The sequence below is a fragment of the Phocoena phocoena genome, chromosome 14 (genome assembly GCF_963924675.1).
Source record: "Phocoena phocoena chromosome 14, mPhoPho1.1, whole genome shotgun sequence".
NCBI classification, from domain to species: Eukaryota; Metazoa; Chordata; class Mammalia; order Artiodactyla; family Phocoenidae; genus Phocoena; species Phocoena phocoena.
The window spans coordinates 55,476,865-55,490,705 of NC_089232.1; the positions used below are offsets into that span (position 1 = coordinate 55,476,865).

At 36.3% G+C, this 13,841-nt stretch overlaps 1 protein-coding gene and 1 non-coding gene across 3 annotated transcripts in view; one reads left to right on the plus strand and one right to left on the minus strand.

Annotated features, from left to right (window-relative positions):
• Positions 1–13,841, minus strand: part of MTA3 (metastasis associated 1 family member 3) — a 128,459-nt gene that overhangs the window by 47,578 nt on the left and 67,040 nt on the right. For both annotated transcript variants that reach the window (XM_065890997.1, XM_065890996.1), the window contains exons 6-7: positions 12,753–12,870; positions 1,177–1,279 (exon numbers count right to left, since the gene is read on the minus strand). In XM_065890997.1, the coding sequence (XP_065747069.1) occupies positions 1,177–1,279; positions 12,753–12,870 (221 nt within the window). The remainder of the gene's footprint in view (positions 1–1,176; positions 1,280–12,752; positions 12,871–13,841) is intronic.
• On the plus strand, positions 1,803–1,912 carry LOC136134273 (U6 spliceosomal RNA). The gene has a single exon (XR_010656554.1). It is a non-coding gene; the product is annotated as a U6 spliceosomal RNA (small nuclear RNA).

The window sequence follows — 13,841 nt, forward strand, 5'->3', positions numbered from 1 at the left end:
GGCTCACAGGCTATTTGTTGCGGTGCACGGACTTCTCTCTAGCTGTGGCACATGGCTCCAGAGCACACAGGCTCTGTAGTTTGCGGCACGCAGGCTCTCTAGTTGAGGCGCGTGGGCTCATTAGTTGTGGGGCGTTCGGGCTTAGCTGCCCCGTGGCATGTGGGATCTCAGTTCCCCGAGCAGGATCAAACCCACGTCCCTTGCATGGGAAGGCGCATTCTTTACTACTGGACCCAGGAAGTCTCTTGGTTCATTTTTTTAAGGAAATAAATTTTATCAATACACATTCCCAGAACTCATACATATATGTATAATATGCATATGCATACATATGCCCATTAATGAAATAAGACAATTGTTTGCACATTGTAAAATTTTTTTATCAGTGACCATACTGTATGTATTCTTACTCAACACTGTTTTTGAGGTTTATCTCTTTGCTACATATAGCCCTAATTCATTCATTTTCATTGTAAAGTAATACTCCATTACTAAATATACCTCAATTCACTCATCAACTGCTTGCTGATGTACTTTTAGGTTTTTTCCAATTTTTCTGCTATTACAATGCTATGATAATCTCACTTACTTTCTGCTTTGCAGCAATTACCCCATGAACATCATTTACTTTTATAATTCAAAAAATAAAAATAAACTTCTGTCCACTCATTTTCTCAAGAAAAGGGGTTGGGGGGGTGAGGGGGGTGGGCAAGGCAGCTAGGGAGCCAGGCTTAGAACTCTCAAAGGACAGACTTACACCTAGCCAACAGACATTACTCACACGTGGATGCAATTAGAGGAGCACATTATTACTGACACCTGAATAATCCCTGACTAGCTTAAAGGAGATCACTGCTTTAATTAAAGATATGGGATTTCGGGTGTTGAGTTTCTACTTTATACTTTTCTGTAGTGCTTACATTTTTACAAGGAGCATTTATTTTCTTAATCAGTAAAAATTAATAAATCTATTTTCATTTTTAGAACAGAAACTAATGATAATAAACCATATTATTTAGGAAGAGGTGTGATATATATTCGACTTTCTTACACAGTTAGAAAAAGAAAAATACAACCAATGAAAAATAGAATACAAAAAAAGGAAAATTCATAAAATTTCTATAAATTCTTTTCTAAAAGAAAAGACATCTCTTGACTCCACAGTGCCATACTCACCGTGCTACAACTAAAAATTGGTCAATCTGTCGATCTGTAAGTGGGCTATTTGGGTCCCAAACTTTCACTTCCAATTTTGACTGTTCCCTCTCATCTGATTCTCCTGTCCAAGAACAAAGAAAATGGAGTCTTGTTACTCACAAGGCACATACATTGTCACATATGATTGATGACTGAGGTCACCAAAGCATTAAAAGTATAAGGTAAATGTACATGGTTTGCATACACTCTATCAGACAGCAGACAGCAGATGTAGAACACTCTGTAAAGTGAACGCTGATGATAACACAGCCAAACCGACCATATGATGTCTTCACTTAGTCATTAACATGTCTTTCCTGTGTATTTGTATGCGTGAGGCCCCAAGCCTCACTAAGGGATATAGAGACAGGAAAGAAAGATGCTCAAGTTATGATAAAAACTTACTCATAAATAACTATGATACACATGAAAAGAAACAGATGTCACAGAGACGTATAGATATGACCATAAGATCCTGAGGATTAGAGAAATCATTTCAGGCTAGTTAGGGAAGGATGTCATGCACGAGGTGGCATTCCTGCTAAGAACTGACGGATATGAATGCACTGGCAGGGAGAGAGAACTTAAAGTAAGAAATGAGAATGGTGCTCGCTTTGGCAGCACATATACTAAAATTGGAATGATACAGAGAGGATTAGCATGGCCCCTGCGCAAGGATGACAACACGCAAATTCGTGAAGCGTTCCATATTTTTTTGTGACCACCTAGAGGGGTGGGATAAGGAGGGTGGGAGGGAGAGAGACGCAAGAGGGAAGAGATATGGGGACATATTTATATGTATAACTGATTCACTTTGTTATAAAGCAGAAACTAACACACCATTGTAAAGCAATTATACTCCAATAAAGATGTTAAAAAAAAGAATATATCAGAACAAATTTGGCAGAAATTATCAAAAGACTGTTGTAAATAATAAAAGAATTGATTAAAATTAAAAAAAAAAAAGAAATGAGAATGTGAACAAAGTCATAGGGCTTTAAGATGTGGTAGAAAAGTAGCTAATTTTGTCAGGAGTACATCAAGGGGAATGAGAATAGATAGCTAAAAGAAGGGTTATGAAAATATTACTGAAGATTCTGCACAGATTTTCTGAATAGATTTTTATTTGGAGGTAATAAGCCCTTGCCTTTTTAGCAGTAGAGTGACAAAACCAGAAACAAATTTCACATCCAACACTTAGCAATGGAATAATTTTCTCTACAGAGATACGTGATACAGACAGGGAGATATGGTATTGACAGTGACAATAAAGAGCCAAGAGAGAATATTTAGAAATGACAGTGACAGACTGGTATAATGGGTAGGTTTCCAGTCTTGAGAACTACATAGATAGTGTTGGCATTAACAGAAAGAAGGAAACAATCAAGAGGTTGAGGAAAAAACTGAGGATAATACAGGATGCTTTGTTTTAGGAACGTCTCAAGAGGAGATATAACCATCAGGCAAGACTCAATGTTAGGATAAAAGATGGTAATGGAAAACAGACTTGGGAGTTGATTGGATTCCAATTTACAGCTATGAATTTCCTATCAGGCTAGGAATTGGTTTGGGCTATGTTTTGGTTTTGATCACTGCATCTATAATATCAGGCAGAGAGTCTTGCACTGACTGACATACTAGGAGGCTGAACATCCCTTGGTGACTGATGAATCCAGGCTATAGGCTTATTAATGTGTTCCCTCCTAGAATGGGAGCAAGCAGGTATTGAGGCTCAAAAGGAGAAAGCGGGAGGGCAGAATCGGCCAGCCCAACTGCAGTCTCCTAAGTCAGCCACTGCTGTCAGGTAGGGGGCCTGCCCATCCTGCTCCTTGTTCAAAGACAGGTAGGTAACGAAAAAGTCAACTGCCACCCCCAACATAAAGAAGCACAAGCAAAAAAAAAAAAAAAAAAAACAAAGAAGCACAAGCAGACCGGAGTGAGTGCTAGTCCAAAGACATATCAAGTGTTTAAAAGGGTTTCGTTTTTCATTGCTTTTGCTTACAATGCATGTGACCACCTAGAGGGGTGGGATAGGGAGGGTGGGAGGGAGACGCAAGAGGGAGGAGATATGGGGATATATGTATATGTATAGCTGATTCACTTTGTTATACAGCAGAAACTAACACACCATTGTAAAGCAATTATACTCCAATAAAGATGTTTAAAAAAAAAGATTCAATTGGTTCATTTTTAAAAACCATTTACAAACCCAAACATTTGTAAACTGCATGAAACTTTTGAAAGGAAAATGACACAATTATACTCCCCAGTATCTCCAAGAAATACATGTTAAGTAGGATAAATAGTAAAATAGAAAACAAATATAATAATAATTATCTGCATTTTTAAATAATACAAGATGAAATGATGATGCTATTCAGTATTAAGCCCCTTCTATTATATATTCTAGAATGTAAGGGTAAAACTGATATTTACTTTTCAAATTTAAGTCAGTTAAATTGATAAACTTCAATCCTATCCATACATTCTGCAGCATACAGAGGAAAGATAATTCAGTATAAGAATGCTAAATAAATTTGCTATAAACAATAATAAAACACTCCTGAATGCATTTCTACTAACAACTAAAACATACAATACCATGGGATGAGAACAAAAATAACAAGAACATAAAAAGAATACAGAATGTTCTATTCAAACAGTCACTCTAGGGAATTCCCCATTTTGGATTCATCATATCATATAATTACATTTGTATCAATTTAATCACTTTTTCACAAGGGAAAAACTTTTAAGAAGCTTTGGAATCTGTATAATGAAAGCCTCAACTAAGCTGTCAGCACTCTGTAGAATGGTCTTGGGAAATGTATGAGCCAGAGACTGAACCAAGAAGAATTCTAGGCTCTGGTCATGTTCATTCCAGTCACTGCAATAATCTCACTTTCCTCCTCCATTTATGATAATCTGGGCAATTACAATCTGCTCTAGTCCCACACCAGCCCATGAAGCTCTCTCTCTCTGTGAATTCCTACCAAATGTATTTACCAACTACTTACACGATTATATATAGCATCCAATTTTTTGCTTCATACGTTCCTCTTCATAATTTTGAAGAAATGTAGATTCAACAATGATTTTATATGTGTTAGCCCTAATCCTTCAGCTATATTTTAAGATTTCTAGAAAATAATGGCAAAGTACTTCTGTATACCCTCAAAGAGTACAGACCATTGTTCAAAGACTGAAGAACTAGGGCTGGATGGATCTGTCATCCTATAGACCCTTTGCTGGACAACTAGAAATATTCTTTGTTCTAAATATAATTCATTTTCTCTGTAACAACCATCAGAGTATATTATATTTAATTCAGAAACACAGAAGGCTGCCATTTATCACCATTTTTATTAATGTTCTGAAAGTTCTGGGCAATGTTTTAAGTGATGCATCAAAGGATAATAGGTTACTAGAAACAAATACTGTATGATATCACTTTATGTGGAATCTTAAAAAGCCAAACTCATTAAAACAGAGCAGAATGGTGGTTACCAGGGGCTGGAAAGGGGGTGGGGTGGAGGGGGATGGGGAGAGGTTGTTTAAGGGTTGTTCCAACCGCTAGGTAAGTAAGTTCTGGAGATCTAATGCACAGCACAGTGATTACAGACAATACTGTTATTATAAACTTCAAAGTTGATAAGAGACTAGATCTTTGTTCCCACCACAATAAAGAAGTGATAATTATGACACGATAGCTAGCTAATGCTATGGTGGTAACCAACCTGCAATACCTAAATGTAATCAAATCAACAAATTAAACATACACAGTGTTATATGGCAATTATATCTCAATAAAAATAGATTTTAAAAATAAATTACAAGAAAGGCACAATAAAAAATGAATATATAAAACCCAATGGCATTCCAAAGAGAATGAAAACAAAAATGTAAAAAAAAAAAAATCACATATATTATGGCAACAAAAATATAAAATACTAAGAAACAAAATTGGAAGTATGTTTATATAAAGAAATTACAAAACTTTCAGAGAACATAACATGACTTAAATAAAGAAGATTTTAAAATCTTAAGGCTGTCATTTTTGTACAAGTACTTGAAGTTAAATTTAACAAAATTTAGTTCTGAAAGTCCACAAAATAATTCAAATATTAATCTCTACAAATCAAAGAATATTACCATTATTAAAAGAGTAATATAAGAGGATCCTCCAAACTGGGTGGGATTATAATATATAGCAACAGTAATCAAACAATGTGGTACTGGCACAAAAATAAACAGAATCAAAACCACAGAAATAGACCAGGTAATATAATTCATATTTGAAGTTTTAAATATTACTATAACCATGTAAATATTAACTAACATTTATTTAGTGCTTACTATGTCCCCAAAACCCTTTACAGTAGGGTTCCTCTGTACACAGTGTGCACTGTTGACACTTTGGGCCAACAACTCCTTGTCATGGGGGCTGTCCTGTGCATTGTACTATGCTCAGCAGCAGTCCTGATCTCCACCCACTAGAAGCCAGTAGCATCTCCCCCTCCCCCCAGGTGTGGCAACCAAAAATGTCTACAGACATTGTCTAATGTCCCATGGAAGACAAAACTGCCCTGGGTTACGAACTACTGCGCTCACATGGTTGCAGCCGATATCTGCTTACACTTACTTGTTATGGTCTGGTGTTTTTAAGTTAATTAACATCTACCACATTGCGGAAAACACATTCTGCAAAATTACACACTTGAAAATAATAGTGTCTACGGAAAAACAGGACAAAAATTTTAAAACCTAAGAACCAGAGCACTTAAAAAAAAAAAGAAAGTAACAATCATAACAAAAATACCAACACAGTTAAATCTCCACTGACATTTGCACCAAGCACAAAGGTCAGTCAATCCTTTATCTTCTTAAACCCTGGACTTATGCTTCCTCCACCGAGATGTAGGTCATTGTGTACAGTTTCAACAAAATAAAAAATAAAATCTAGGGTATAGGTTTTTATAAACACTGGGGAAGATATTTTTCATTCCTTTATCTGTAACTCTTAAGATGCACCATATACTGTTTTTTTTTTCTTAAACGCTCTTCATCTGTGAGAATAACTGCTTAGAAAAGCCTCAGATGAATTGACAATTTCCACACTATACTGACATTTTTCTATTGACTGTATATGAGCTAATTCAAGTTTAAAAGGCATGTATTTTAGCATAAGAGACTATTCTAATTTAATTCTTTAACTTTCAAAGAGAGACACACCCTAAATTCCCAAATACAGACAGGAGTTATTTAATTAGGAGCAGTAGACAGTTGGTGGCCCGGGAGAAGCAACTGTAATAGCGAACACTGAGCAGCAGGTGCTGTGCTAAATGCTTTACAAGGACTTCCCTGGTGGCACAGTGGTTAAGAATCCCCCTACCAATGCAGGGGACACAGGTTTGATCCCTGGTCTGGGAAGATCCCACATGGCACGAAGCAACTAAGCCCGTGCGCCACAACTACTGAGCCTCCACTCTAGAGCCTGCGAGCCACAACTACTGAGCCTGCATGCCATAACTACTGAAGCCTGCCGCGTGCCTAGAGCCTGTGCTCCACAACAAGAGAAGCCACTGCAATGAGAAGCATGCGCACTGCAATGAAGAGTAGGCCCCGCTCACCGCAACTAGAGAAAGCCCGCGTGTAGCAACGAAGACCCAACATAGCCAAAAATAAATAAATAAAAATAAAATAAATTTTAAAAAATAAAAAATGCTTTACAAGAATTACTTCATTTGATCATCACAACACTATGATGTATGCACATACATTATTACTCACTTTTTAAAGAGGAAGAAATGGGAACTTGGAGAGGTTAAATAATTTTCCCAAGGTAACTCAGCTAAAACATAGTACAGCCAGATTTTACTCAAAACTGTGAATCCAAAGTCACTTTTGTTTAGTTTTTTTTTTTTTTTTTTTTTTTTTTGCGGTACGCGGGCCTCTCACTGCTGTGGCCTCTCCCGTTGTGGAGCACAGGCTCCGGACGCGCAGGCCCAGCGGCCATGGCTCACGGGCCCAGCCGCTCCACGGCACGTGGGATCCTCCCGGACCGGGGCATGAACCCATGTCCCCTGCATCAGCAGGCGGACTCTCAACCACTGTGCCACCAGGGAAGCCCCCTTGTTTAATAATTTAATGTTATAATACTTTTAACAGTTACAAAGTTTAATATGTAAATAATTTCTTAAAATTCCAATTTTACAATACAGCTAAATAATAATTCAAAACTTACTACATATGACATCTTTTTTCTATGGAAAATTCTCTAGGTAGTTATTCAAATTCAATAAAGATTTAAAATCTAAAAAACAAACCTTCACCTTCGCTTGCAAGCTACATACTGATCTTTCCAGATCTCAAGAGTTTGCTAGATGGTGGGTAGCCATAAATGAATTTTAAAATTCTAAAGCCACAAAAAAGAAATATTCACCAGCAAGACAAATGCCACAACAATGTCTTAAATTCATCAGGACACATTCACAAAGAAAGCAAGCCTGTAATATATTCTGGCATGGAGCTGATGCTTCCACCTACTCAGGATATTAATTCAAGTTCTACATCCCATGCCAATGCAAATTGGAGTGGGTACTGGTCTAAACGTACCCACTCAAGAGTATCAAAAGGGTTAGTAAGCACAGACTGCATCAAGTCCTAAATATCTGTTCTTGAATATGATGTTTTCTATGATTTAATTCCCCTGCAAACAGGTACTGGCTGTGTATGAAAGTTTCTATGATGGCAGTGTCTGTGTTTTTCAAGTGTGGTTTAACTGCTGGAGTACCTATCTGCCACCCTACTCCTTCTTCCCAGAAAATATACTGATTAGAAGAAGGGGGTTCTTTAAATCTTGCATCTAGTTGGTTTCCTGATTACAACTGAAAAAAACATTTTGGATACGCTAAATGCTTTAAGTTGAAATAAGAGCCCAAAGTGACTTTATGTTGAAAAATACAATGTTTTTCATTGCTAAAGATGAACACGTATAAATAAAGCTAACAAGTTATAAACTTGGGACTTCCCTGGTGGTGCAGTGGTTAAGAATCTGCCCGCCAGTGCAGGGGACACGGGTACGATCCTGGGAGGATCCCATATGCCGCGGAGCAACTAAGCCCATGTAGCACAACTACTGAGCCTGCGTTCTAGAGCCCGCGTGCCACAACTACTGAGCCCACGTGCTGCAACTACTGAAGCCCGTGCACCTAGAGCCTGTGCTCTGCAACGAGAAGCCACCACAATGAGAAGCCCACGCACAACAAAGGGTAGTCCTTGCTCGTCGCAACTAAAGAAAGCCTGCACACAGTAACTAAGACCCAAAGCAGCCAGAAAAAAAATAATTAAATAAAATAAACTTAACAAGAAATATATAAAATCTGTATTAAAACAAAACAAACAAACAAAAAACTTCCACAAGACCCAAAAGTAGCCTTGAACAAAGAGAAAGAATCCCTTGTGTCTGGATAGGATGTTTCAAAATCATCAATATGTCTGTCTAAATTAACTGCATTCCCAATAAAAACAGGAAGGAAGATTTTTTTTTTCTGGTGTTAGTCAAGCTTGGAAAAATAAGAGGGGAACTAGGCTCACCAGATATTAACACATACTACAAAGCCTCTATAATTAAAACATGGGTTACTAGAGCATGAACAGACAGACAGTCCAGGGGAATAGAACAGAAACCTCAGAAGCAGACCCAATATTATAAAATAATCAATCACTTCCCAAAGTAATCTTAATATTAATACAATTTCAATCAGAATCCTAATGAAATCTGGAAAGGAAGACATTGACAAATTGATGATAAACTTTGACAGTAAGAAAAAAAAAACTCATCGACATGAGAACCCTGCCACAACCAAGAAATTTTAAAGAACTGAGGGGAAACTTGCCCGACCATTAAACACATAAATAGATAAAATAAACTTGGATCTATCACACAATGGAATACTACAGAACATAATTTCATGGCCCTCTATACATACTTATATAACAAACAGTCTGGGAGAACATGTTAAATTAATAACAGTGGTTAACAGTGGGTTCGAAGGGATGATCTGAGGGACTACTACTTTTTGTTTCCAATATAATTACATTTTCTACCACAATTCATACTGTTTGCAATAAAATAAATTTTAAGATTTAAAAAATGGGAAAAGGCAAAGGGAAAACAGAGCCCCTTCGTTATACTATGTTACAAAGGGACTTCATCATAAGCGCTTCTAACTGCAAGGACTGGGGGTTTTGACTGTGCAACGAAGAGACAGGATTCTAATCGGCACAGTGGCCTTCAAGTTGATTCTCTGAATCCTAAGGTTCAGTAAGGTACCTCAAGAGACTCAACAGGGCCTTCTCTTCCACTTCACCCACAACAACCTGACTTTCTTATTTAAGGTCATACTGCGTAATAAGAAAGGGTTCTATTGCCTAAATAAAGTTTGTAAACCACCCACCCGGAAGACTACTAAGAGAAACACAATGTTAAAGGCAATTAGTACTTGTTAATGAATTATAAGATCTATTATATTAATGAATATTTAGTCACAACTGGTGTAACTGCCCAAATGCCACAAGCTGTTAAGAATCTTTCCTTTTACCTGGAAGAAGAACCTCAAGGTTCTTACCCTCAAGAATTCAAATCCTTATTGAGAAGTACTGTAGAATAAATTATTGCATTTTATATATGATTTCATTTCCTAAAATAATTTTTTAAATTCTAAGCTAGGTAGATATGCTTTCCAAATTACTAACTCTAACCAGCTTTATGCTCTTCAGGGGCAATATCATATGTAAAAGTTTTGCAGATAAGTGGGAACTCATGAGGTTCCATGATCTGATTGTTATGCCCCCCGTTACTTGAAATATCCCAACTTTATTACTTGGTTCAGCATTTATCAATATACAAAATTTTCTAGGCTTTCTATACACCTAGGCTTATGTCAGTGCTCAAGAAAGAACCAAACATAAAAAAAAAAAATTAGGGAGTTCCCCGGTGGTCTAGTGGTTAGGATTTGGAGCTTTCACTGCCACGGCCCAGGTTCAATCCCTGGTCAGGGAACTGAGATCGTGCAAGCCACGGTGCACCCAAAATAAAAATAAATAAATTAAAATTTAAAAATAAATTAAAATACTTCAATAAAAAATATATATAAATTTAAAAATTAAAAAGCACAACATTGTAAATCAACTATATTTAAATAAAATATATATATAAATTTTTTTCTTATGAAAAAGAGAGGACCACACAATCAACAGCTCAGGCAGTCCAAAATTTTAAAAGTCAAATAATAAAAATAGCACACAAGATTACATGAACGACACAGTCTGCAGAGTTTGACAAGGGGAGAGATCAAAGTTCAGGGAGGAGTAACAAAGGGCTGCTTAGGGGATGTAGAACTTGGGTCAGGCGACAAGCACACATGAGCACCAGGGTCACTCCTGGCTTTTGGCCTGTGCATAGATGGACTTACTGAACTATCTCACTAAGAGTGTATACATTTGCCCCAAACTCAAAGAACTGTCACAAAAGAGGGTGAAATGTACTACATATAAATTATACCTTAATTAAAACAAGGAAAAAAAATACCTGTAAATAATTACTTGGAAGACAATTACCATTTTGCATAAAATTTCAGAAACACATGCCTTATGACTTAGCAATTTCATTTCTGGGAACATATTTTCCAGTTATATCCAGAGTACAAAATTATGCATTATATAAAGGACACAATGCAGCACTATTTGTAAAACTTAAAAATCAAGTGTTTTTAAAAATAAAACAATAAATATTTAGTGAACACTTACACGTAGTGATAAAAGTCTAAGATCAAACATTAAGGACTATAAAACAGCCAAAATTATTTCTGGAAGAAAAGATGGTTTGTACAGAACAGAATGCTAATAAACGCAATCTCTCAGCCTATAATAAACCGAGTCACTACTTACAATTTCTTCAAAAAAAACTTCTAAACACAGATGAGTGCAGACGTGGCATTCTGTTCTCAAAGCTTAATTACTGACTGACCTTTCCTTGTACTGAATTCATGAAAATGCAGAAGTCTGCAACCTGTTATTATTCACAGCCACCTCACCTACCCACCACTGACAATGACAACACAACTCTATCCTGAGTTGATTTAACTTTTCTGCATATACTTCCTATAGGTAAGGCAAGGTAAAGAATGCTAATTATATAAACCTTAAGGGATAAATTCTAAACTTCTGTATGACAAAAATTCTCAATTTCTGTATAACAAAAATAAATAAAACAAATTTAAAGTCATTAACTTTTTTAAGTGAGGAGGCAGGCAAAGGGCAAATACTTTTACATTTGTTTACCTTTAATATGCAAAATACTCTTGCCAATACATATAAATAACCAAATAGAAAATACACAAGAAATTTACAGAAGAGCAGTAACGGAAAGCATAAGTAACTTTTAAAAATTAAAGAAAAAAAAAAAACAGCAACAACAAAAAAAATGAAAAGCCAAGACAATAATATCACAAAATGGGCAAGGGGGTTTCTTTAATAATCTATTGGTGGAAGCATTTGGTTCACTCATATGAAAATTAACAGCCTTTCTGAAGGGGAAAGAAGCATTTTCAATATCTTCCAGGGAGCTATGCTTGAAAAATATTTACACAGCATAAGTATATGTAAAGCTTTTCTAGAAGCATCATTTGTAATATCAAAAAATGTAAACACCTAAAAGTCTGTCAATAGGGTACTGATAAGGGAAATAAACTGTGGCACATCCATGCAGACTTAAGAACTCTAAAGTCACTGAAAAGAATAAAGCCACTCTGCTCATCAGGAAAGATGCTAAAGATACACTATTAACTGAAAGAAGCAACTGCAGAGCAACGTGCAACTTGCCATCCCACAAATACCACACCTGAATGGGTTACAAGCCAGAGCCTGTACCAAAAAAAAAAAATACCCTGAACAATATTAGTAATTAAATATGGGTTTGGAAAGAAGGAAAGGGGGTGGTGCTCATTTTCTATATTACACGTTTCTTTGTGTTTTATTTTTTAATGGTAAGAATGTTTTACTTTTGAAATCAGAAAATAAAGGTTTTAAGTATATAATTATGGCAGAAGAAAGAAAAGTCTTGCTAGGAAGATCTGTTTAAAATGCAAAGCTCTGAATCTCTCTGGTATAGAAACTACGCAGATCAGCCAAAATCCCCACCAAAATGTAAATGTTCACTAGATTGCAAGGCTACCATAGATAGATGACATTAAGGCACTCAGGATCTCAAGGCATGAGCGTGTCACACTGAAACACAAGTTCAACAACACTAACATTCTTAAAGTTGTATTTAAAAGAAAAACACAGGCAGAAAACTCATGAAAGTGTGAAATAAAAAATGAATAACTGATCGATTAAATTATTTTTCATTGCTGTTTGTTGTATTTCTAAAGTTGGAAGAGCCCGTTACTTTTAAACTTTAGCCTGAAAGTTGTTTCTTCCATATGAGGAAAATATCTGAGTTTCAAGGTACATTTGTTTTCATAGGATTTGCAACCCAAAGGAAAACATACCTTCTAAGAGCATTTCTGGAATGTCTGCTTGATATCTAGGTCCCACTCTGATTTCACCTTTGTCAGCTAACAGTGTTTTCACTGAGGGATCATAGACCAATGAGTAGAAAAAAGTATCCTAGAAAAAAAAAAAAGACAGAAAATACCTAGGTAAACATAATTCCTTCTACTTTTTATAAAGCAATAAATCCAATGTCACAATAATGAAACCACAAAACTACAGAGTAGGGCTTCCCTGGTGGCACAGTGGTTGAGAGTCCACCTGCCGATGCAGGGGACACGGGTTCGTGCCCCGGTCTGGGAAGATCCCACGTGCCGTGGAGCGGCTGGGTCCGTGAGCCATGGCCGCTGAGCCTGCGCATCTGGAGCCTGTGCTCCGCAATGGGAGAGGCCACAACAGTGAGAGGCCCGCATATCGCAAACAAACAAAAAAAAAAGAAAAAATGTCCCTTTAATTCTGTAAAAACAAAAACCTATGTGTAATAAAGATTTTGGGAAAACAAACACTATGTAATTATAAAGCTTAAATACTGAAATATTATCAATAGTAAAATATTTTCCCCACAACACAAATGATAAAAGTCACATAAAACTACAAAATGTGGAATAGCCTTGCTTACAAGAATTTCCTCCCTTCAATGAAGTGCTTGCTCTAATTCAACCTGTTAAAAATGTTTAAAATGCTTCTTGAAGTTTACAGAAAAAAAATATTTTTAGTTGACAAAGTTTATTAGGATTCCAGGGAAGAAAGCAGACCACCAATGGTAAAAATCTCATCTGCAAACAGTGGAAAAGAAATGCTATTTATTTAAAAAGAAAAAAAGGGAGGAGGACCAAGTATACTGAAGTCATTTATTTCATAAAGCCAAAAATAGTTCTTCCACTACCAACTAAATCACGTGCTATACTTTACAAGCTTTTCAGTACCAAGCAAAAGAGACAGACAGACATGGGAGTTTTTGCCAACTTTTATCTCAGTTAACCAGAAAAATAAAATTAACTGAATGCAGTCCAGTCATTATACTTTTACCATAATACTGCTATCATTGTCCAATAATTTGTTAGAAGAAGAAATAATACAAAAGTATG